This window comes from Astyanax mexicanus, chromosome 20 (assembly GCF_023375975.1).
Source record: "Astyanax mexicanus isolate ESR-SI-001 chromosome 20, AstMex3_surface, whole genome shotgun sequence".
Classification (NCBI taxonomy): domain Eukaryota; kingdom Metazoa; phylum Chordata; class Actinopteri; order Characiformes; family Acestrorhamphidae; genus Astyanax; species Astyanax mexicanus.
Genome location: NC_064427.1, coordinates 29,571,305 through 29,589,627, shown reverse-complemented (window position 1 = coordinate 29,589,627; position 18,323 = coordinate 29,571,305). Strand labels below are relative to the sequence as shown.

Sequence of the window (18,323 nt, the reverse complement as noted above, 5' to 3'; positions counted from 1 at the left end):
CAAAGGCAATGGAAAAGAGGGGAGGGGGGTCTGAGATTTAATATAACAACATTATTTTAATATAACTGTTCATAGTAAATTATTATACCTACTCTGAAATACATACGCGTGCCAGTAAAATATAAATAAATAAATAAATAAATAATTATAAAAAAAAACATCTCGGGCACAGCAACCCCCACACTTAGTTTTGAATGGTCGTGGCTCCCCTGATTCAATCAGTAACAACAAGACGGTCGTCCTTTTCTTCGGGATCTTCAGGGAGTCTGCAGCACTTTAAATCCTCGCTGTAATTTATGGGGAACAACCATTAATGTTGGGTCAAATAATGTAGTATTTCTTCACACTGGTGCTGAAGGTCCGCTGCGCTGCTCTTTACTGTGTTTCCGCTTTACTCTGTTTTCATTAAAAGCCTCTCAGTCTTAAAACAGCGGCACTAAAACAGGCGGAGCGGTGGGCCTCCAGCACCAGTAGTGATTACCCTGCTGGATTAGAGTATAGTGGCGCGGAGGAGCTCTTTCAGTCCCGGTGAGTAATTTAGCTAGCTGACTGTTTCAGCTCTCGGTGAAGCGCGGTCTTCTTATAATACTAAGCTACAGCGTGGTAAGACTATTTAAAGCGTGTTAATGGCGAATGACGCTGTAAGATAGCTAACGCTAGCGAGCTAGCGAGTGGAGGATAGCTGGCTAAGCTAATTAGCTACAGTTAGCCCGATTACCTGCAGCAGCTGCTCGTTCAGAAACAAAACACCCAGCGCTGTTTAAGAGCTGCTTCACGAGCTCCTCTCCCAGCACAGGGTGTTTTTCTCAATCAGCAGCTGCTTTTAAACCACGCTGTAGTTCAGTAATAAGATCGCGCTTCACCGAGAGCTGAAACAGCCAGTTAGCTAACGCTAGTTAAAATACCTGACAGGACTGAAAGAGCGCCTCTCGGTTCTCCGGTCTAATCCTGAGGGGATTTTGTAGATATTTAACTTCTAGCCTCATAATTAATACTGAACTAAAGTATGGTAACTGGTTAATGTTAAAAAGTCAACTCTCATTTTACCAAAACTCATTTGATTAATTTAGATTTAAATTAGCAATTTAAAAATAAATAGACAAAAAAATAATAATAATAATAAAATAATAAGGGGGGGGCGCCAGAATTAGCGGCCGTCTGCGCATGCGCCAGAATTAGCGGCCGTCTGCGCATGCGCCAAAATTAGCGGCCGACTGCGCATGCGCCAGAATTAGCGGCCGTCTGCGCATGCGCCAAAATTAGCGGCCGTCTGCGCATGCGCCAGAATTAGCGGCCGTCTGCGCATGCGCCAGAATTAGCGGCCGTCTGCGCATGCGCCAGAATTAGCGGCCGTCTGCGCATGCGCCAAAATTAGCGGCCGTCTGCGCATGCGCCAGAATTAGCGGCCGTCTGCGCATGCGCCAGAATTAGCGGCCGTCTGCGCATGCGCCAGAATTAGCGGCCGTCTGCGCATGCGCCAGAATTAGCGGCCGTCTGCGCATGCGCCAGATTTAGCGGCCGTCTGCGCATGCGCCAGAATTAGCGGCCGTCTGCGCATGCGCCAAAATTAGCGGCCGTCTGCGCATGCGCCAAAATTAGCGGCCGACTGCGCATGCGCCAGATTTAGCGGCCGTCTGCGCATGCGCCAGAATTAGCGGCGGTCTGGTTAGGACTCGCTGCTGTTGGATCTCTCCGTTAAAATGAATGGGATGCGGTTGTGCCAGTGGACGCAGTCACTGGATTAACTGGAGCTGTATCTGGATTTAATAAAAAATATATATATATTTTGTTGTGGATTTGACATGAAGCAAAAGGTAAGCTGATGTATTTACATTTTTGAAAGCGGTTTATGCACAAAGTAGTTCTGTTAGCGAACTAACTAACCTAGCTTAGCTGTTTAGGTTATACTCTCCCCAAACACCCCATAAACTCAAGCCGCCATACTGATAGAACCTTTAGCGTAGTAAGATGGAGGCTTCATTCCCTAGATTTTTCTCTTCTATCACTAAAGATATTAATACACGTTAGCCCACTTAGTGTGCATATTATCTTAACTCCAACACAAACGAGTAACGGATTAGTAAACACGGAGGAGGAAAAAACACTCTCCGTCTATTTTGTAACCCTCACTGTTTCTGTAAGAAAACCCTGAAAGAAAACTTCTCTCCTCTCTCTGTTTATACAGTGATTGTTTGGGTTTAAAGCTGGGTTTGTTGTGCTGGATATTTGGTTAGAGCAGGATTTTATAAGATGTGAAGCTGCATAATTATGAACTGAGATCGCTGTCTGTAAAGTTACACCCGCAGCTAACCAGTGATTTTAGAAACCAAATAAACACAGCTGTTACTGGACTGGGGGAGTTTTAAATATATAGCTAATTGTTAAATATTGAAAGATTAGGCTACTGAAAGCCTGTAATGTTGACCCTGCTAAAAAGTCTAGAAAAAAACATCCCCTAAACTCGTAAAGCTATTTAACGATCTAGCCTTCCAGTATAATTTACGTTTTTTCTGGTTTTGAGATGGATTAATTAGCAGAGACTGTAAATCTGTACTGCAGTAGAAGTGTGTAATTTCATAAACTTGGTTCGACCTAAATTTGGCTCACTATCTTTATAGGTCAGTTGCTTTAAAACAAAGTAATGTTAGTATAATGTAATGGAAGTGTCACTATTTTCACCGGGTAAAAGAAGCTTTTTCAACACAGGGAGACTAAGTTCATCCCTTAATTTAAAACTTTGCAGTGCAGTTTACCTTAATGACTGGGAACAACTTCTTAAAATATAGATACCCAACTACCTTATGTAGTTATCTATGCATTAGTATGGTACCTTAGCTATGTCAGTCCTCTAGTATTCTGAGAACTTCAGATTAAAGGTTAATCATATTTGTATGTATGTATATATATAATATTAGCAATAAATAATACACATCTAAAACAGTAAAACCATAAATGTAGTACATACTTTTTATTTGACTAAAAGTAGGCTAAAATGTTTTGTTTTTATTGACTAAAACTGATAACTAAATGACTAAAGTGTGACAAACTATTATACGTTTTAGTCAGAAGACTAAAACTAAATTAAAGTCACCTGTCAGAATGAATGCTGCACTGTATCTACTTAATTTTAAATATTTGTCGTTCTTAAAATTTTCATCCAGGCTTGCTTGTTTAAAAAAATATTTGTTGTACTAATTCTATTATTTCATCATGATGGTGTATATTCTGCAGTAAAGCGATTAGAACCTAACTCGTAAGTTATTTATTTGGTTACTTTTTTGACATTTTTAGCTTAGTACCTTAATTAAAAATACATGTAGTGTATAAAATGGTATGAGAGGTGCTGAAACAAGGCTTTGCCCAGGATCCCATATAAGCTAAAACCAGTGTTTGTTAATGAGACAAATGTATGGAGACCTGTAGATCTTCTTCTTTATTGGATAAACTGTTACAAAACTACAGTAACTATGTGAAAGTAAATCTACATATCTCTCTGTTCTGTAAATTCAGGCCCAGTCCTAGAAGACCCAGCATCTTCAGGGTCCTGGAGCTCCAGCAGCAGCACTTGCCACTCCACCTTCTCCATCCCCACCCGAAAGAGGAAGATCAGCAGCAGTGGAGTGTTCCAGGATGTTAAGAGGAGGAGAGGAGAGGGAGAGCAGATCAAAGCGGTGAGAAGTGACCACTTGCTGGAGGGAGCTGCTGGACTGGTTTGAGCTTCAGGAAGAGGTTGTGTTGGTGATGGAGCGTCCAATGCCCTTCTCTTCGATTACATCCAGGCCAGCGAGAGACACCTTCGGGAGGATGAAGCCAAGATGAGAGACAACAAATTAAGCATCTGCTGAAGCTGGTGTTCATTTTAGAAACAGACGTCTCTCTTCACCCTTAATGTAGCATCTACCCACTGGATACCCATAGACCACTGCAGTCATGCATCATTCTGAAGTCCTCATATACCCATATTTGGGGTTCCGTGTCTAAGTTGAATTTCTATATGCTTTAATAATCATATATAAATGATGTATTATATCTTGACATTTATCTTTTAGTGTGTTCATATTAACTGTTTTTCTATTTCATGTATTAAGTTGTAGTTTTAATATTTTTTTGCTTTTATTGCTGAATTTTATTCCATTTATTCTTTGTATTTGCATGGCTTTGATTACTCTTTTATGCTTGTTACCTTTTTGTTTAATTGTATGTATTTGTTAATGTTTCTATTTTGTGATTAAATTATATTTTGTTTTTTTCTTTTAATGCTTTAAACATTATTTATTTTAATCCATACTTTTTCATATTCTTCTACACTAATATTATATGTATTTAAATCTATTATTAACTATTTTCATCTTTGTTTAGCACAGTAGTATTGTAATCTATCAGTTCAATAGATTTGTAAAAAAAATTGTTGTGTGTGTTTTATTTATTTATTTTTTGGGTAGATTTATTTTTGTATCTGTTTTCATCCTAAGGAGTATGGGTTCCTGCTTCGAGTCTGGTTCTTCTCAAGGTTTCTTCCTTTCTTTGAAAGGCTTGCTGCTGACTAACTCAAACGAGGCTTGAACACATTTAAAAAATGTTTAATGTCTTTGTAAATTGCTTTCTAAATAAATGTTTTTCATTGTTATTGCTTGTGTCTGTATTTTCTATCTATTTGTTACAAAAAATGTAAATGTGGGTTTTAGGGCCTGATTTAAGTGTCTCCCTATTTCTCTTTTCCCTTTATTTTCCCAAAATCCCATGACCTCTCGCCACAGAAGTAACTTTCTGGTCTCAACAAAGTAAACAGGCACAGTAACATATTTTGATAGTTAGAGGTGCTACACATTTGGTGGAAGCACATGTGAACCTACAGAAACTCCATGTGCAAACAATAAAATAACCCCTGTTTAACAGCTTTAATTACTATTACAGAAACTGAAGATCCACAGGGTCTAAAAGTCTAACAATGCCCTCTACTGGAAACTGAAAATACTGGCGGTGCCATTTGATAGTGAATATTGAAGTTGCAATAATAAAGCAATACATAAAACAATAAAAAGCAAAGAAAACCAAAATTGTTGTTAAAGGTTAATTTATCCAATAGCTTTTATAAATACAATCTTATTAAATGAGAAGATAGCAGTGTTTTTAAATTATGGTGATGCGTGGCTTTGCATGTTACAGTGTTCACAGATTTATTTCTCTAAGCGTTCCTGAGTCCATACATTGAATTAGTACAGGCTCATGCTCATGATGTTTTAATGTAAGGACATCTGAGGGCAGGAATTTCACCCGCTTCCAATATTGACTGTCAGCTGGGAAAGGTGGGCTTGTATACAGCTTTCCGATCGGACTTACGTGTTTCGTAAAAACTTCGTAAGTGTGCGCTTTTTTGCCCATTGAAAATTAATGGGCAGAACTTTGCACGGCCGTGTATGTCACAATTTTTGAGATACGAAGATGAAACCAATTGAGGACCTGTAGAACTTATTGAGCTCTTTCCGAAAATATGCGTCACGAAACGTTACGACGTACGGATTTCGTACGATTGTCGTACGAAGTGGCCCCATAGGAATGAATGGGGTCATCGGAGGATGGCAGCTAGATCGAAGGACGGCAGCTAGAACTCCAGTACTGTGTGTAATGGAGCTACTGGTCAAAAGTTTGGGTACCCCAGCCAGCACTGCAATCACACTCGCAGTTTCTGTAGGAACTGCAATCTAGTTAAGACAATGATTTGCCATGAAATGGTTATGAAAAAAATCTTACATTTGTGTTAGGGGTGTTTCAGATGGAAATCTAGTTTAGGAAATCTAACTGTAACCCATTCACAATCCATCTTAGCTTTTCATGAGGTACTGAAATTGCATGTTAATAAAAGGTCTACACAGCCTCTGAGTATGCCAGTCATAATGCAGGGCATGTGTACATATATTTGAATGTGGTAAAGTAAAATCCAAACATGATTTGATCATTGCAATATACAGCCAGTCCACATCGCATTTTACCACTTTTTTTAGGCATGGCAATCATTTTTTTTTTAGAAAAAAACATCACATTTTGTTATCACACTAAAATCAGAAAAGTGCATTTAAGAAAATAAGTGAGATACTGGATTGCAAAAATTAATTTATTCTTTCATTCGTTCAAAACCAAAAAAAAATACACCAGTTAAATCAACAATTACATCACATCCAGTGGACGTCCTCAACTGAGACCACAGTTACGAAAAGCAAACATTAACAGAGGGCTCTGTCCATGTCTACACATGAAATCTGAGTGCTTTAAGCGTGCATAACGCAGCTTTGACAAATAGAGAATTTTCTATATGGTGCAATGTGTGAAAAGCTCCCGCTGTGTGTACTTAAGTTTTTTAGAAAGTCTTTGCAAGCTTGACCTGAATGAGATCCAGTGAGATAGTGAAAGTAATGATAAAAGCAGCAAAATTGTGCAAAAGAACATCCAGAAAGAAAGTCCAAACCATATCACTCCACTCTGTTAGGAAACCAATGGTACTTTCTGTATAGGCACCTCGAATGTGAGAGAAAGGACAGATTATTTAGTATAACCTTTAAATAACATCCCCCAGTGTTTCTTAAGGTGCAATTTCATTCTTTTTCAAGTGAGGCGAAATGTATACTTTGCCTTTAAAAGTGTGCTTTCAGTACCCTTTTCCCATTGTTGTATGTATTATCCTTATGCCTATATAATATAATGTAGGTGATGATTAGAATTACTTGATTTAATTTATTACAATGAACACCCTGAGGTTTTGTTAACACAATGCACGTTGGCATTTTAACTCAATTATTACTATTATTAATGGCAAGCATTAAATGTACACTATATTGCCAAAGGTAGATAGCAGATGCTCACCACCCTTGTGGATGGTGATGAGAGTTTGGTTGGAGTTGCTCAGTCATTGAAACCCATTATATTAAACTCTCTAGGCTCTACTGTTCTTGAGCTGATCTGAAGGCCACATTAAGTTTGGAGGTCAGTAGTAATCGACTCTGTAGAAAGTTAGTGATCACTGTGCATTATATAACTCTGCATCCGCTGGCCTGCTCTGTTAAGTTATGTGGTCTACCACTACATGGCTGAATTGCTGTTATTCCCAATCACTTCCAATTCTACTTTGTTTGTTATAATATCACTGACAGTTGACTGTGGAATATATTGTAGTGAGAAAACTTGGATCACGGTACTATGCCAGAATTCACTTTTTCTTTCTCTTATTTTTACAGAAGCAGGCTGCATGCAGAGGTGCGTGTTTTTATACACCTGTGGCCAAAGAAAGTCATTTAAATATGAGTTCAATTATTTGGATGGATGAGCAAATACTTTTGGCAATATACTGTAATTAGGCAAACATGCACTGTAATACCAAAAGAAGTGTAATCTTTGGATAATATTGTAAGTATCCAAAAGACACAAAAAAGCTACACATTTTCGATATAATTTGAATAATGACTCACTAATTTTCTCTTCTTTCTAATGAACACTCAGAAAAATGTGACGTGTAGTTTTGAAAAAAATCACCTGTGACCGATTGTCTCTTTCATACTAGCAAAAGACTGCTTTAATCCAGCAGAGCCCAGCTCAACCAATCAGCACAGGGTCTTCCTAACAGAACGTGCCATTTGTCCTTTGCCACGGTTCAGTAGATCACACTGCTGCAGCAGGTCGTAGCGACCACTGCGGAGAAAGCAGATCAGCGAGGTTTTGCATGTGTCCTTGCAGGGCTCCGACACATGGCCTTTGTGCATCAAGTACCAAAATTTTTGGAAGACACGATCATCAGTGAGAAAGTTTTTGATCAGAGCATCCCAGTTGGAGGGAAACAGAATGGGCATGTCGTAGGCTGTAGAAGCCCGATACAGTAGTGACCAGACCGGGTCTGGTTGAGGCTTGGCGAGACCATCTTGACCATCTGCATAACCGTTGGCTAAAGTGAGGTTGAGAATAAAGGTGTCGTAGTCCAAGACAATTCGACTGCTGCCAGGATAGTTACCATCAACATAGTACACCCGGTAACCTAGTAACAGAAATAGAAATAACAAAATACTTAAATATAAACACGATTTTATAATTTTTTTCTGTTTCAAGCACACACAAAATATACCACACTAACACCCAAGTAAATTCTTACTACTGAAAAGCTTTGATGTAGATGAATCTCAGTCATTTTTTGTCTTTTTCAAATCTGCCACATTAGTCAGCATTAACAAAGATTCTAATGCATTTTACCAGGCTGAACTTGGCACTGTAATGGCTGTTAATTGTGCAATTCAATCTGATTCTCTGCTATAACAACATTAGCACATGACTAGGCTAGGCATGTGGTTTCCAGCCATTTCTTGTTGCAGTTCTCGTTTGAGAACTGGCATGTTGGAAATTATCTCATCACAACCTATGGAAAAGTAAAGAGTTGTGCAAGCAAACACTACATTAAGTTTTTGTGCAGCAAAGGAAACATTTAGTACAAATCAAGCAGTCTGTGCTAATACAGAAAAAACTCAAGTGTTCAAGCAATGCAACATTGAAATCTTGAAGATTTTCCAGAGAACTTTTGAGAAAAGCCAAACTTTTGAAGGTTTTAGTGATTTTTAACATCTAACAAGAAATCAAGATTACATTTAAATGGAGAGGTGATGCGTTAATCGATAAGTCACTTTTATCTCTGTCGTTTAAACTAGGGCTGCATGATATTGGAGAAGGAGTAGGATATTTTGAATTGTGTCGGGCTGGGCTACATTAATAAAAAACGAACAAGAAAGAAATATCTTCATATCCTTAAGAAGAATGAAATACAGGAAAGCATTGCGTTAGAAACCTTCAGACATAAAAGTGAAATATTAGTCATTATTTTTTTATATGCAGCATGTATATTTAGATACTAAATATCTCTATAATAATTTGCTGTAGCCTGAAAAATGTCAGTTAAATGTAATTTCTCCCAAAATCAAATAATTTCCAAATTACCAACCCACGCACATTATTTTTTGTTAATAAAAATCAGACAATATTACTAGATGCTTATTTGTGTGTATGTATACATCTTGTAAAAAACAGATAGAACATTTCTCTCTGTGTATCAAACTTTTGAGTTACATAAATGACACTGGATAGATCTGGATAGTCTGTGTTAGATCTGGGTAGATCTTCTTTCTGTATCAAGCCAGCTATATCAATAGGATAGGTATGATTCAAGTTGCCGTACATTACATTGCACACCATGCAATCTGACTACTACACTTTTGCAATGCTGAAAATACATATTGTGTAGCTTCAATTCATACCAAAAATTCTTATTCTCATTCTGTCCTGTTGTAAACTTACTTTCCCCTGTTCCCCCCATGCAAATGTAGTTCTGTTTGAAAAAAAAGTCATTTACACTTACCTGGGTTTAAGTTAATGTATGTAGTAACACTTGGGGCAATGTAAGCCACACCCACAGGACGAGTCATTGTCTCCTCATCATAAAACATCTGAAATTGATCAACATGCGTGTGTCCAAAAAACTGACCAGTTATCGTGCTTTCATACCTGGAGAAAAAGAGAAAACAACCAAAGCAAACACAACAGTTAAACCTCATTCAATCCTAAAATGTTAGCTGAAGAGAACAAAACAATGTAAGGTAGTGCACAGGTGACTCTGTTAACCATTCACTCTTGGAGTATTTGTATGTTTCATAACAAAAAGACAATAACCACAAGAAATATAAAGGCCAATAAGAACTTTTATCTTTTTATGAAGCTGTTAGCTGTTAGGTATTTCTATCATTGCATTCAAACTGCACCATGAAAACAAATGTATTAAAACACTTTATCATTAATATTTCTTCTAAAATAAAAAGTTGTTTACAAAAAAAGGTTGATCGTGTTTTTTTGCTGCTGTAACTCTGTTTACGGTCCAGGGAATGCTTTCTACTAGATTTTGTATCATTTTCGTGAGAAGCTGAGTGCACTAAGTGGTAAAAGCGTTAGTGACGTCACAATGTTCGATTATCACCACCCCACCCCATCACCAACTCCCCAGCTCAACCCAAACATCACAGTTCTTTCACTGCTCCACTGCTGAATGCTGGGAGATTTTATACCCTTTTGGTCTTTCCTACAGAGAGTCCTATTTTATTGTTTAATTGGTGCAACATAATGTAATGAAATATATTGTGTATGTATTATTTAGGCCACACTTTGCTACTCTGAAACATGTGAGAGAATTGTTAAGGACGTGATTGGAGTCAGAGCTGGTGCAGTTTTATTGCTGAATTTACAAACCATATCTTGTGACCTTGTGTCAAAAAGAATACATCAGCATTTAACTAGACCTGCCACAATAACCTGTTTGTTTAGACTATATATGGATCTGCCAACTGTGAAAGAATTTTATATGTACAAACCCCCCCCCCCCCCCCCCTTTACAAAATGTGTATGTAAAAGTATTACATTGTACTAGCCAGCCTGCACATTTTAAAGAATGATAGACAGACAGACAGACAGTACAAAACCTTGTCATTCTCGTGATAAACTTACATTTAACTCAAATAAATAAGATCAAACACACATAGGCCTGTCACAACAATTACATTATCAACTCATTTCAGTGGAGGAATGTGACTGCAATTATTTTTGTTGACCTCAATAATACCAATTGTGTTTAGTTAGCAAAAAGAGAGCCTGTTAACCTTAATCAGTAGGTATGTTGATTTAGTTTTTAAATTGTACTTATTTAGAATATTTAAAACATTGTTATATATATATTTTTATATTCCAAGTGAAATGTTTCATTTTTTTTGAATAATTAAAAGTTTATTGCTCTTTAAATGTAAGGTGCAAATTCATTATTATGCTATTGTATTACATAATATTCGCTTAAAATGGCAATATTGTTTATCACAATTGTTTCTCAGACAAAACATCCTAAAACTGGTTCTTGGCAAGTTTCCCACAGTGTGCAAGTGAAAGTAAAATGTGATCTCATTCCTCTGAAAAAGGAACTGTAACATGGAAAGGCTGGAAACCTCATGCCTAGTCATGTGTTGATGTTATATCAGAGAATCAGAGCGAACAGTGCCATTAGCAATCACTACAGTGCAAAGTTCAGCACAGTACTGACCTGTTGACTATGTGATAGTAGTTCCAGCTCCAGCTGCTCAGACAGAGACCTGGGGGGATGTGCCCAATGATGTGCACCTATGAAGAAAGGGCAGAAAACTGGTCAACAACCTAATGTGCCACTGCAGTAGCCTTGTGAAAAACAGCACATCCTCATTCTTTAAATATAAGCTCACATGACATACTTCCCATAGAGAGAGACAGACAGTTGGAATTTTGCTATTTACAATCAAAATGTTTCCTGTTCGGCCAAATACATAAAAAGACTGAATTTATACCAAGCAAGGATTTGTAAATGGAGGATTTTTTAAGCAACAGGGCCACACTCCACTCCGCCAGGAGTGTGCGAGGGGGTCGACTGAAAGAGTCAACAAAAAGCAGAAACTTTTTTTTATGCTGTACTTAACAAAAATGAACAAAATCTAGAGTTCAGAATCACTTATCACACTTGGTATCAGTTCACTAACTTTTTACACACTAGCCGTTTTCCAGCTGAAAGATATGAGCTGTACAGGGCTAGGATAGTAATGTCAGCTGAGCTAACTTAGCCATAGCATTTGTTTGCTTAGCAAAGTCTGCCAGCACTTCTTTGTTTCACTCACATGCAACTTGAGTAACACTGCCCATGTATGATTAGATTGGCAGCTCTGAAGAACATGCATGACTGAACAGCACTGCTTAAGTAAATATGTGATTTAAGTAGCACTGCTGTGATGAAATGTACAGTGCTTTGTAGGTTTGCGTGGTGGGATATTAAAGATGTTTTTTTTCTTTTAAAAAAATCAATAAATACTTTTAATTATAGTTTTGTAATTACTTCTTTAAATAGGAAGACAAAATACACAATACGGGGTAAAGAATTCCCAGATATTTCACTTTAGGGCCAAAAAATTAAGTTTCAGTGAGGAGGAGGAGGGTGTGCTTCTCTACCTTCTCTCCCTTGTTCTCAGCTTCCTGCAGGATGTGAACGAGCCACTGCAGTTGGCCTGCAGGGTCTGTGGAGTTCACCATCAGCCAGAAGTTCTCTCTTGCACAGAAGTTCATATTCAAGGACACCACTCTCAGACCCGGCTGCACCTGGGCTGTGTAGAACCCTCCTTGCCTGAAATATACAGGGACAATTTACCAAAACACAAATTAGTTTAGCTTAGTTAGTTAGTTAAATTCTATTACAAGGTGAATATTCTTTGCTGATGTTACAGTTTTTCTTTCCTACAGTGCTTCAATAAAAGGAATGTTCTGTGCATATTTATTTGCTTGGAAAATTAGTAATTAATAATGTGTTTTTTAGGCATAACTGTTTTGCTTAGCAGTAAATTGCTCTAAACAACCCCCAAGAAGTTGCTTTATATAAGAACGCTGTGGCATAAGCTGTGGGTTGTGGCATAACAACACTTGTCATGCAAACAGGAAACAAATTGACCACCAGCTTTAATGTGTGAAAGACTTTAGAGTAACGTCAAAAAGTGAGGAACTAAATAAAGAGAAGTGTAGTTGTTTGATAAAACTCAAACTACTAGAATTAAATTATTAAAAAAAAATTGAATGCTTTAACCATAGCTTTAGACTAAATGTACAAACCTACCATATACAGCTAGTAGATATAGAATTTAATCACCCAAATAAAAACAATTGCCAAAGTAGATCTAAACCTGCAGAAACTGCACAGTGCTTACCGCAAAGTCTCCAGAGCTTCAGCTGGCAACCAGGTTGCCCACTCCTCCGCCATTGTGTCATACAGCCACTGAGAAGAGCGGTTTCCATGTACAAATGGAGGAGGGAAGCTGTTAACTGGTGTGCTCTCATGGTTTCCAACAGCTGGATACACAGTAACTTTGGGTCCTAGATACTTCTTGACAAGCTTAGAGATGATAGTCAGCTCATTCAGCTGCTGAGCCCTTGTTTGGGACCACACATTGTGGGCAGGAATGTCTCCAGTCCAGTAGACCCAGTCCCAGGGTCCTGCTTTGGCCACATTCTGCAGTAGGTTTTCTACAGTACGCAGGGGGAGGTCACAATTACTGTAGGTGCCCCAGTATCCTGCCCCAGGATGCCTCCAGGTAGGTGTGCCAGACTCGTTCCTGCAGCACAGAGGTTCTTTACATTTAATGGCACTGCCCTCTGCGTACTGAGCATCCCAGTGGATGTCAGTGAGGAAGAGCACTCGGCTTTGGGGTGACCCAGGCTTGGGTGGTGTTGGGGGAACCACTGGAGGCTTAGGAACCTTGGGCAGGGTGATGTTCCAGGAGGCGTAAATGTCGAAGTGGCCACAGTCAGGTCCCAACAGTAAAGCACAGGCCTCTGTGGGCCAAAGAAACGACTCCTGGAGGGCACGGATGAAGTCATCACGGAAGAGCTCTGTTATGTCTCGACACACTTTCTCCTCGGCAAGGTGTAAACGAATGCAGGCTTCTCCAACTGCATGAGCAACGTGCTCAGTGTTTGTGTCGCTCTGGGAAGACAGTCATGTGCAGAGAAACAGAGGGAAGTTACTTAAGGATTTTCTAAAGAGTCTTTGTAACAAAATATCTATGAATATTGAGCTGTAATCTTCATGACTGTAAGACATTTATTTATGAAATCAAGAAGTAGAATTTGACCTTGGGGCCAAACATTGTCTAGCAATAGTTTGGGAAATATGCACACATTGACACTGTGTGTATGGAGTAATAGTTATTGAAACATCGGTCATTGCATTGCTAAAATACTGTTCACAGTTACAAATGTGAACAAAACATACAAATAAACACAATAGATGAGATCACAATTATCAAATATTATTGTGGTCATGTCTATTTATTGTGCGATAAATAGATGTAATGTAATTATTGTGATGGGCCTATCGAGACGAAACACTTTATTGTATGCCCGTCACGATAATTATACTAGCGAATTTATTATTGTATCAGTGACATAAATATAGTGTGAAAATGACAATGATACTGTTTATTGTAATTATTTTGAGAAAATTTCTTTTTTTTTAATAGTGAACATGACATAATGATAAAGCAACTAAACAAAAACAAGCTTTTAAAGCATGATCCTCTAAACAAAGCAATAAATACTCATTTCAATTATAATCTGATTGAGATGCTCTAGTATATCATTTTGTTGAGAACTGAAACGTTTCTTTATTTCAGTAATTCAGATCAAAATGTGAAACTCATATTATATATAGATGTATCACACAGAGTGACCTATTTATTTATACATTTTATTGTTAAATAAAATTACAGCCAATGAAATCCCAAAAATCATTGTCAGTAAAAAGCAGTAAATAAGAATATTATATAAGACCAGTTGGTACTTTTGGCAGTGTGGGCAGTGTACCAGTGTACCAAGTCCTGCTGGAAAATGAAATCCACATCTCCATAAAAGTTGTCAGCAGAGGGAAGCATGAAGTGATGTATTTTTTTTCAGGAAAACACTGCACTGACTTTGGACTTGATATAACACAGAGAACCAACACCAGTGGATGACATGTCTCTCCAAACCATCATTAATCATTAGTAAATTTTGCTTTTCATTTGGAAATCAAGGGAGCAGAGTCTGGAGGAAGAGTGGCGAGACACATAGTCCAAGCTGCTGGAGCTCTAATGTGAAGTTTCTACAATCAGTGATGGTTTGGAGAAACATGTCATCTGCTGGTGTTGATCCACTGTGTTAGGTCAAGTCCAAAGTCAGTGCAGTGTTTTCCTGGAAAATCTTACAGCACTTTTTGTTTCCCTCTACTGACAACTTTTATATGGGTGCGGATTTTATTTTCCAGCAGGACTTGGCACACTGCCAAGTACCAATTGGTCTTATACAATACTGACATTTTCTGGGACACTGTTTTTTTTTTGTTTTCGTGGAATGTAAGCCATAATCATCAACAATAAAAGGAATAAACGCTTAAAAGAAATCACTCTGTGTGTAATACATATATATAAAATGAGTTTAACACTATGTACATAATGCAGAACACCCGTAAATCACCCCCAAAGGAACTCAAAGGAGAGGAGCTGGTTTCTTACCAGTAGAGCGATGTCCACGATGGTGAAGAGGGCTTTACACAGAGGGCAGCTGATGTTGTGCCAGCTGAAACGCACTTGGAAATGATTTATGGGTTTCACAGCTTTCAGAGCGGCTATATCGGTTTCATCCTGCAGAGGAAACGCGGTTCCGAGGGGACACAGAGACAATACCAGGCTAATAACGGCGAACACGGAGAGAGCGCCCAGCCGGAGCGCCGGGGGGGACATGGTGGTGTAAAGTCCAGTTAGAGGAGCCTCGGATAAACTCTCTGCATCCCAATCTCCCGATAAACACACGCAGGTTTCCTACCGAGGCTGAGCTTCTGTCCCACACACAGCCCGCTGTGTTTAACCCCGACCCTGCGCCGCGCTGCTACACTACAGACTACAGACAGGAACAGCTCACTGACCACCAACTCACACCTCCCGCCCCCACAGCGCCGCCGAGACACAGCCCACAGCGGGGTGTCTAAACTCACTGACTCACTGAGAAGCTAGAGAACACAGAGAACTGCTGCCTGCGGTCCCCCTGTACCCTGTAGCCCCTCATCCACAACAACAACAACAACACAGAGCTCAGCAGCAGCAGCCTCGGTTATGAACCGGTCCAGTCAGCTGAGGCAGCACGTGACCGCCGAGAGACGGGGGAGGTCGATGCTGATTGGCTGAAACGCTCTTTTGTAAATATAAGCGTAAAAGTTTTTACACTTTTTTCATCAAATATTTAAAAAGTTATAAATAAATGTTATTACAATAATATAAAATACTATTCCTGTATATTATTATTATTTGTTTAAACATTTTGCTCCAAATAAGAGGCATCTATCTTCATTGTCTTTCTGTCTCGTAATCGAGGCTGCCCACTTCACTTCAGAACACTAGAGGGAGCCAGCGAGTGAGTTGTAAATAAATGGGGTGAATGGAGATACATGTCTAAAACCCCTTTACATTTTCTACTGCAGAAAAAGGGTTTTTGACAAACGATTTACAACTTAAAAGTGAAGCTAAAACGCTTTAACAACATGTCTGAATGTTCACTGTTGGTTTGTTAAAAGTCTTATAAAAACGTCCCCTGCAAGTTATATCAAATTTCAGCTCTAAAATTGTGATAAAAGGTTTGAGTATGAAGACTTTATGCACAGAGCTGAGTTTTACGTAAATGAAAATATAGTTATATCGCTTTTTTAAACGCGAGCGAGATATTATAAGACGTGTTGGTTATTTTTTTTTTTTTACAGCTGTTGCGATTTTAGCCTGAGTGCTCTCCGGGTTGTTTTTACGCACAGCGCGCGCTTTACGCACGGCATGCGCTTTTACGCACAGCCCGAGCTTTTACGCACGGCGCGAGATTTTTACGCACGGCATGCGCTTTTACGCACAGCCCGAGCTTTTACGCACGGCAGCCCGCTTTTACGCACGGCATGCGCTTTTACGCACAGCCCGAGCTTTTACGCACGGCAGTCCGCTTTTACGCACGGCATGCGCTTTTACGCACAGCCCGAGCTTTTACGCACGACATGCGCTTTTACGCACAGCCCGAGCTTTTACGCACGGCAGCCCGCTTTTACGCACGACATGCGCTTTTACGCACAGCCCGAGCTTTTACGTATCTGGTGCATATTTTCGCACAGCGCGCGCTTTTACGCAGGGCGCGGGCTTTTACGCACGGCATGCGCTTTAACGCACGGCGCGCGCTTTTACGCGCAGTATGCGCTTTTGCGCACGGCATGCGATTTCACGTATGCACTTTTATGCAACTCACACCTCCCGCCCCCACAGCGCCGCCGAGACACAGCCCACAGCGCGGTGTCTAAACTCACTAAGAAGCTAGAGAACACAGATAACTGCTGCCTGCGGTCCCCCTGTACCCTGTAGCCCCTCATCCACAACAACAACAACACAGAGCTCAGCAGCCTCGGTTACGAACCGGCCCAATCAGCTGAGGCAGCACGTGACCGCTGAGAACACTTTTTTGCATCAAATATTTAAAAAGCTAATATAGAAAAACAACGAATAAAGATTATTAGGAATAATACAGAATTGTATTAATGCATATTATTATTATAATTATAATTATTATTAGTAGTGGTAGTAGTAGAAGCAGAAGTAGTCTGTAAGTTCTGCTTCAAAGAAAATGTATCTATCTTCATTGTTTTTCTGTTTCGGAATTGACAAGTTTGTCTCACTACAGCCTGTAGAAAGGCGGGGTTGGACATCCAACTCCGCCCACATCCAGCCCGGCCCCTCGTAACGCCACAAGCCACGCCCTTGTTTCATCCAAGGCCATGGCTGTGACCGTAATGAGTCTGTCGGCCAATTTTCTATGAGAGTCTGTTGAAGTGGGATTAGAATGTAATATTAAGGCACTATAAACTCCACAATGCATCATAATTTACAGTAAAAATCGTAGCATGAGCTACATCAGTTATGAGCTATCTGAGTCTCGTTACTAAGCAACCTAACGCGGAACATACTGGAGCCTAGAGCGAGCCCCATGTTTCAAGTAATAATGGAAAAAAACATCATATCAAAAGAGAAAATTAATATTACCTTTATTTCATGATGTTCTAGAGCTATCATGTATTACTCCTAATAATATATCGTAGATAATATAATAGGGCAGTAGAATTTAAGAGGAGCTTATCCTGGAATTCTTTCTTTCTGTTGATCCAAACATAAAATGTTATTAGGCACAAATGTTTGTGACCAACAGTATATCAGTTTCAGAGAACCACCAAATTAACTATATATTATTCAGCCAACACAGAAAAAAAACAATGATAGTAATTTTCAAGGTAAAACTAAAGAGTAGTCTACAAAACGTTATATACAGTACTGATGAAACCACCTGTTAAGACTGTGACTATCATTAAACTAGCATAATTGTGGTGAATGGATTAGATTTTAATTAAAAATGCTGTGAAGCGTCCCAGCTGATTCGCAGGAGTGTGTTTTGCAGACGTATATTAAGATGCGTTTAAAGGCAGCAGCAGTGTTAGTGGACTCTTTTCAGGTGTGGTAAAGTTTTCCACATTACCCTGAACTGACCAAAATGATCAGATCATTCATCAGATTAAAATACAGTAATTAATCTTCACCTGATACTTAATAAGACAGTTCATTATTTTCTACAGCTGTTGTGATTTTAGCCTGAGTGCTCTCCGGGCTGTTTTACGCAAAGAGCGCGCTTTCTGGTGCATGCTT

At 39.2% G+C, this 18,323-nt stretch overlaps 1 protein-coding gene and 1 long non-coding RNA gene across 2 annotated transcripts; one reads left to right on the top strand and one right to left on the bottom strand.

Moving 5' to 3' along the window:
* Positions 1-534: 534 nt before the first annotated feature.
* On the top strand, positions 535-4,627 carry LOC125784918 (uncharacterized). The gene is made up of 2 exons (XR_007427540.1): positions 535-1,814; positions 3,511-4,627. It is a non-coding gene; the product is annotated as an uncharacterized LOC125784918 (long non-coding RNA).
* Positions 4,628-6,094: 1,467 nt separating this feature from the next.
* Positions 6,095-15,726, bottom strand: smpd1 (sphingomyelin phosphodiesterase 1). Its single transcript, XM_049468894.1, has 6 exons — positions 15,120-15,726; positions 12,780-13,555; positions 12,034-12,205; positions 11,105-11,181; positions 9,386-9,531; positions 6,095-8,020 (listed from the first exon to the last, which is right to left on the bottom strand). The coding sequence occupies exons 1-6, from the start codon at positions 15,345-15,347 to the stop codon at positions 7,593-7,595; spliced, it is 1,827 nt and encodes a 608-aa protein (XP_049324851.1). The 5' UTR covers positions 15,348-15,726; the 3' UTR covers positions 6,095-7,592.
* Between the last annotated feature and the right edge of the window lie 2,597 nt (positions 15,727-18,323).

Coding starts and splice junctions, on each gene's coding strand:
- smpd1 (XM_049468894.1), bottom strand. CDS start 15,347: ATGTCCCCCCCGGCGCTCCGGCTGGGCGCTCTCTCCGTGTTCGCCGTT. Junction 11,182..12,033: donor CTGAGAACAAGGGAGAGAAG/GTAGAGAAGCAC, acceptor CTTTCTTCATAG/GTGCACATCATTGGGCACAT. Junction 8,021..9,385: donor ATACATTAACTTAAACCCAG/GTAAGTGTAAAT, acceptor TTCTGTTACTAG/GTTACCGGGTGTACTATGTT.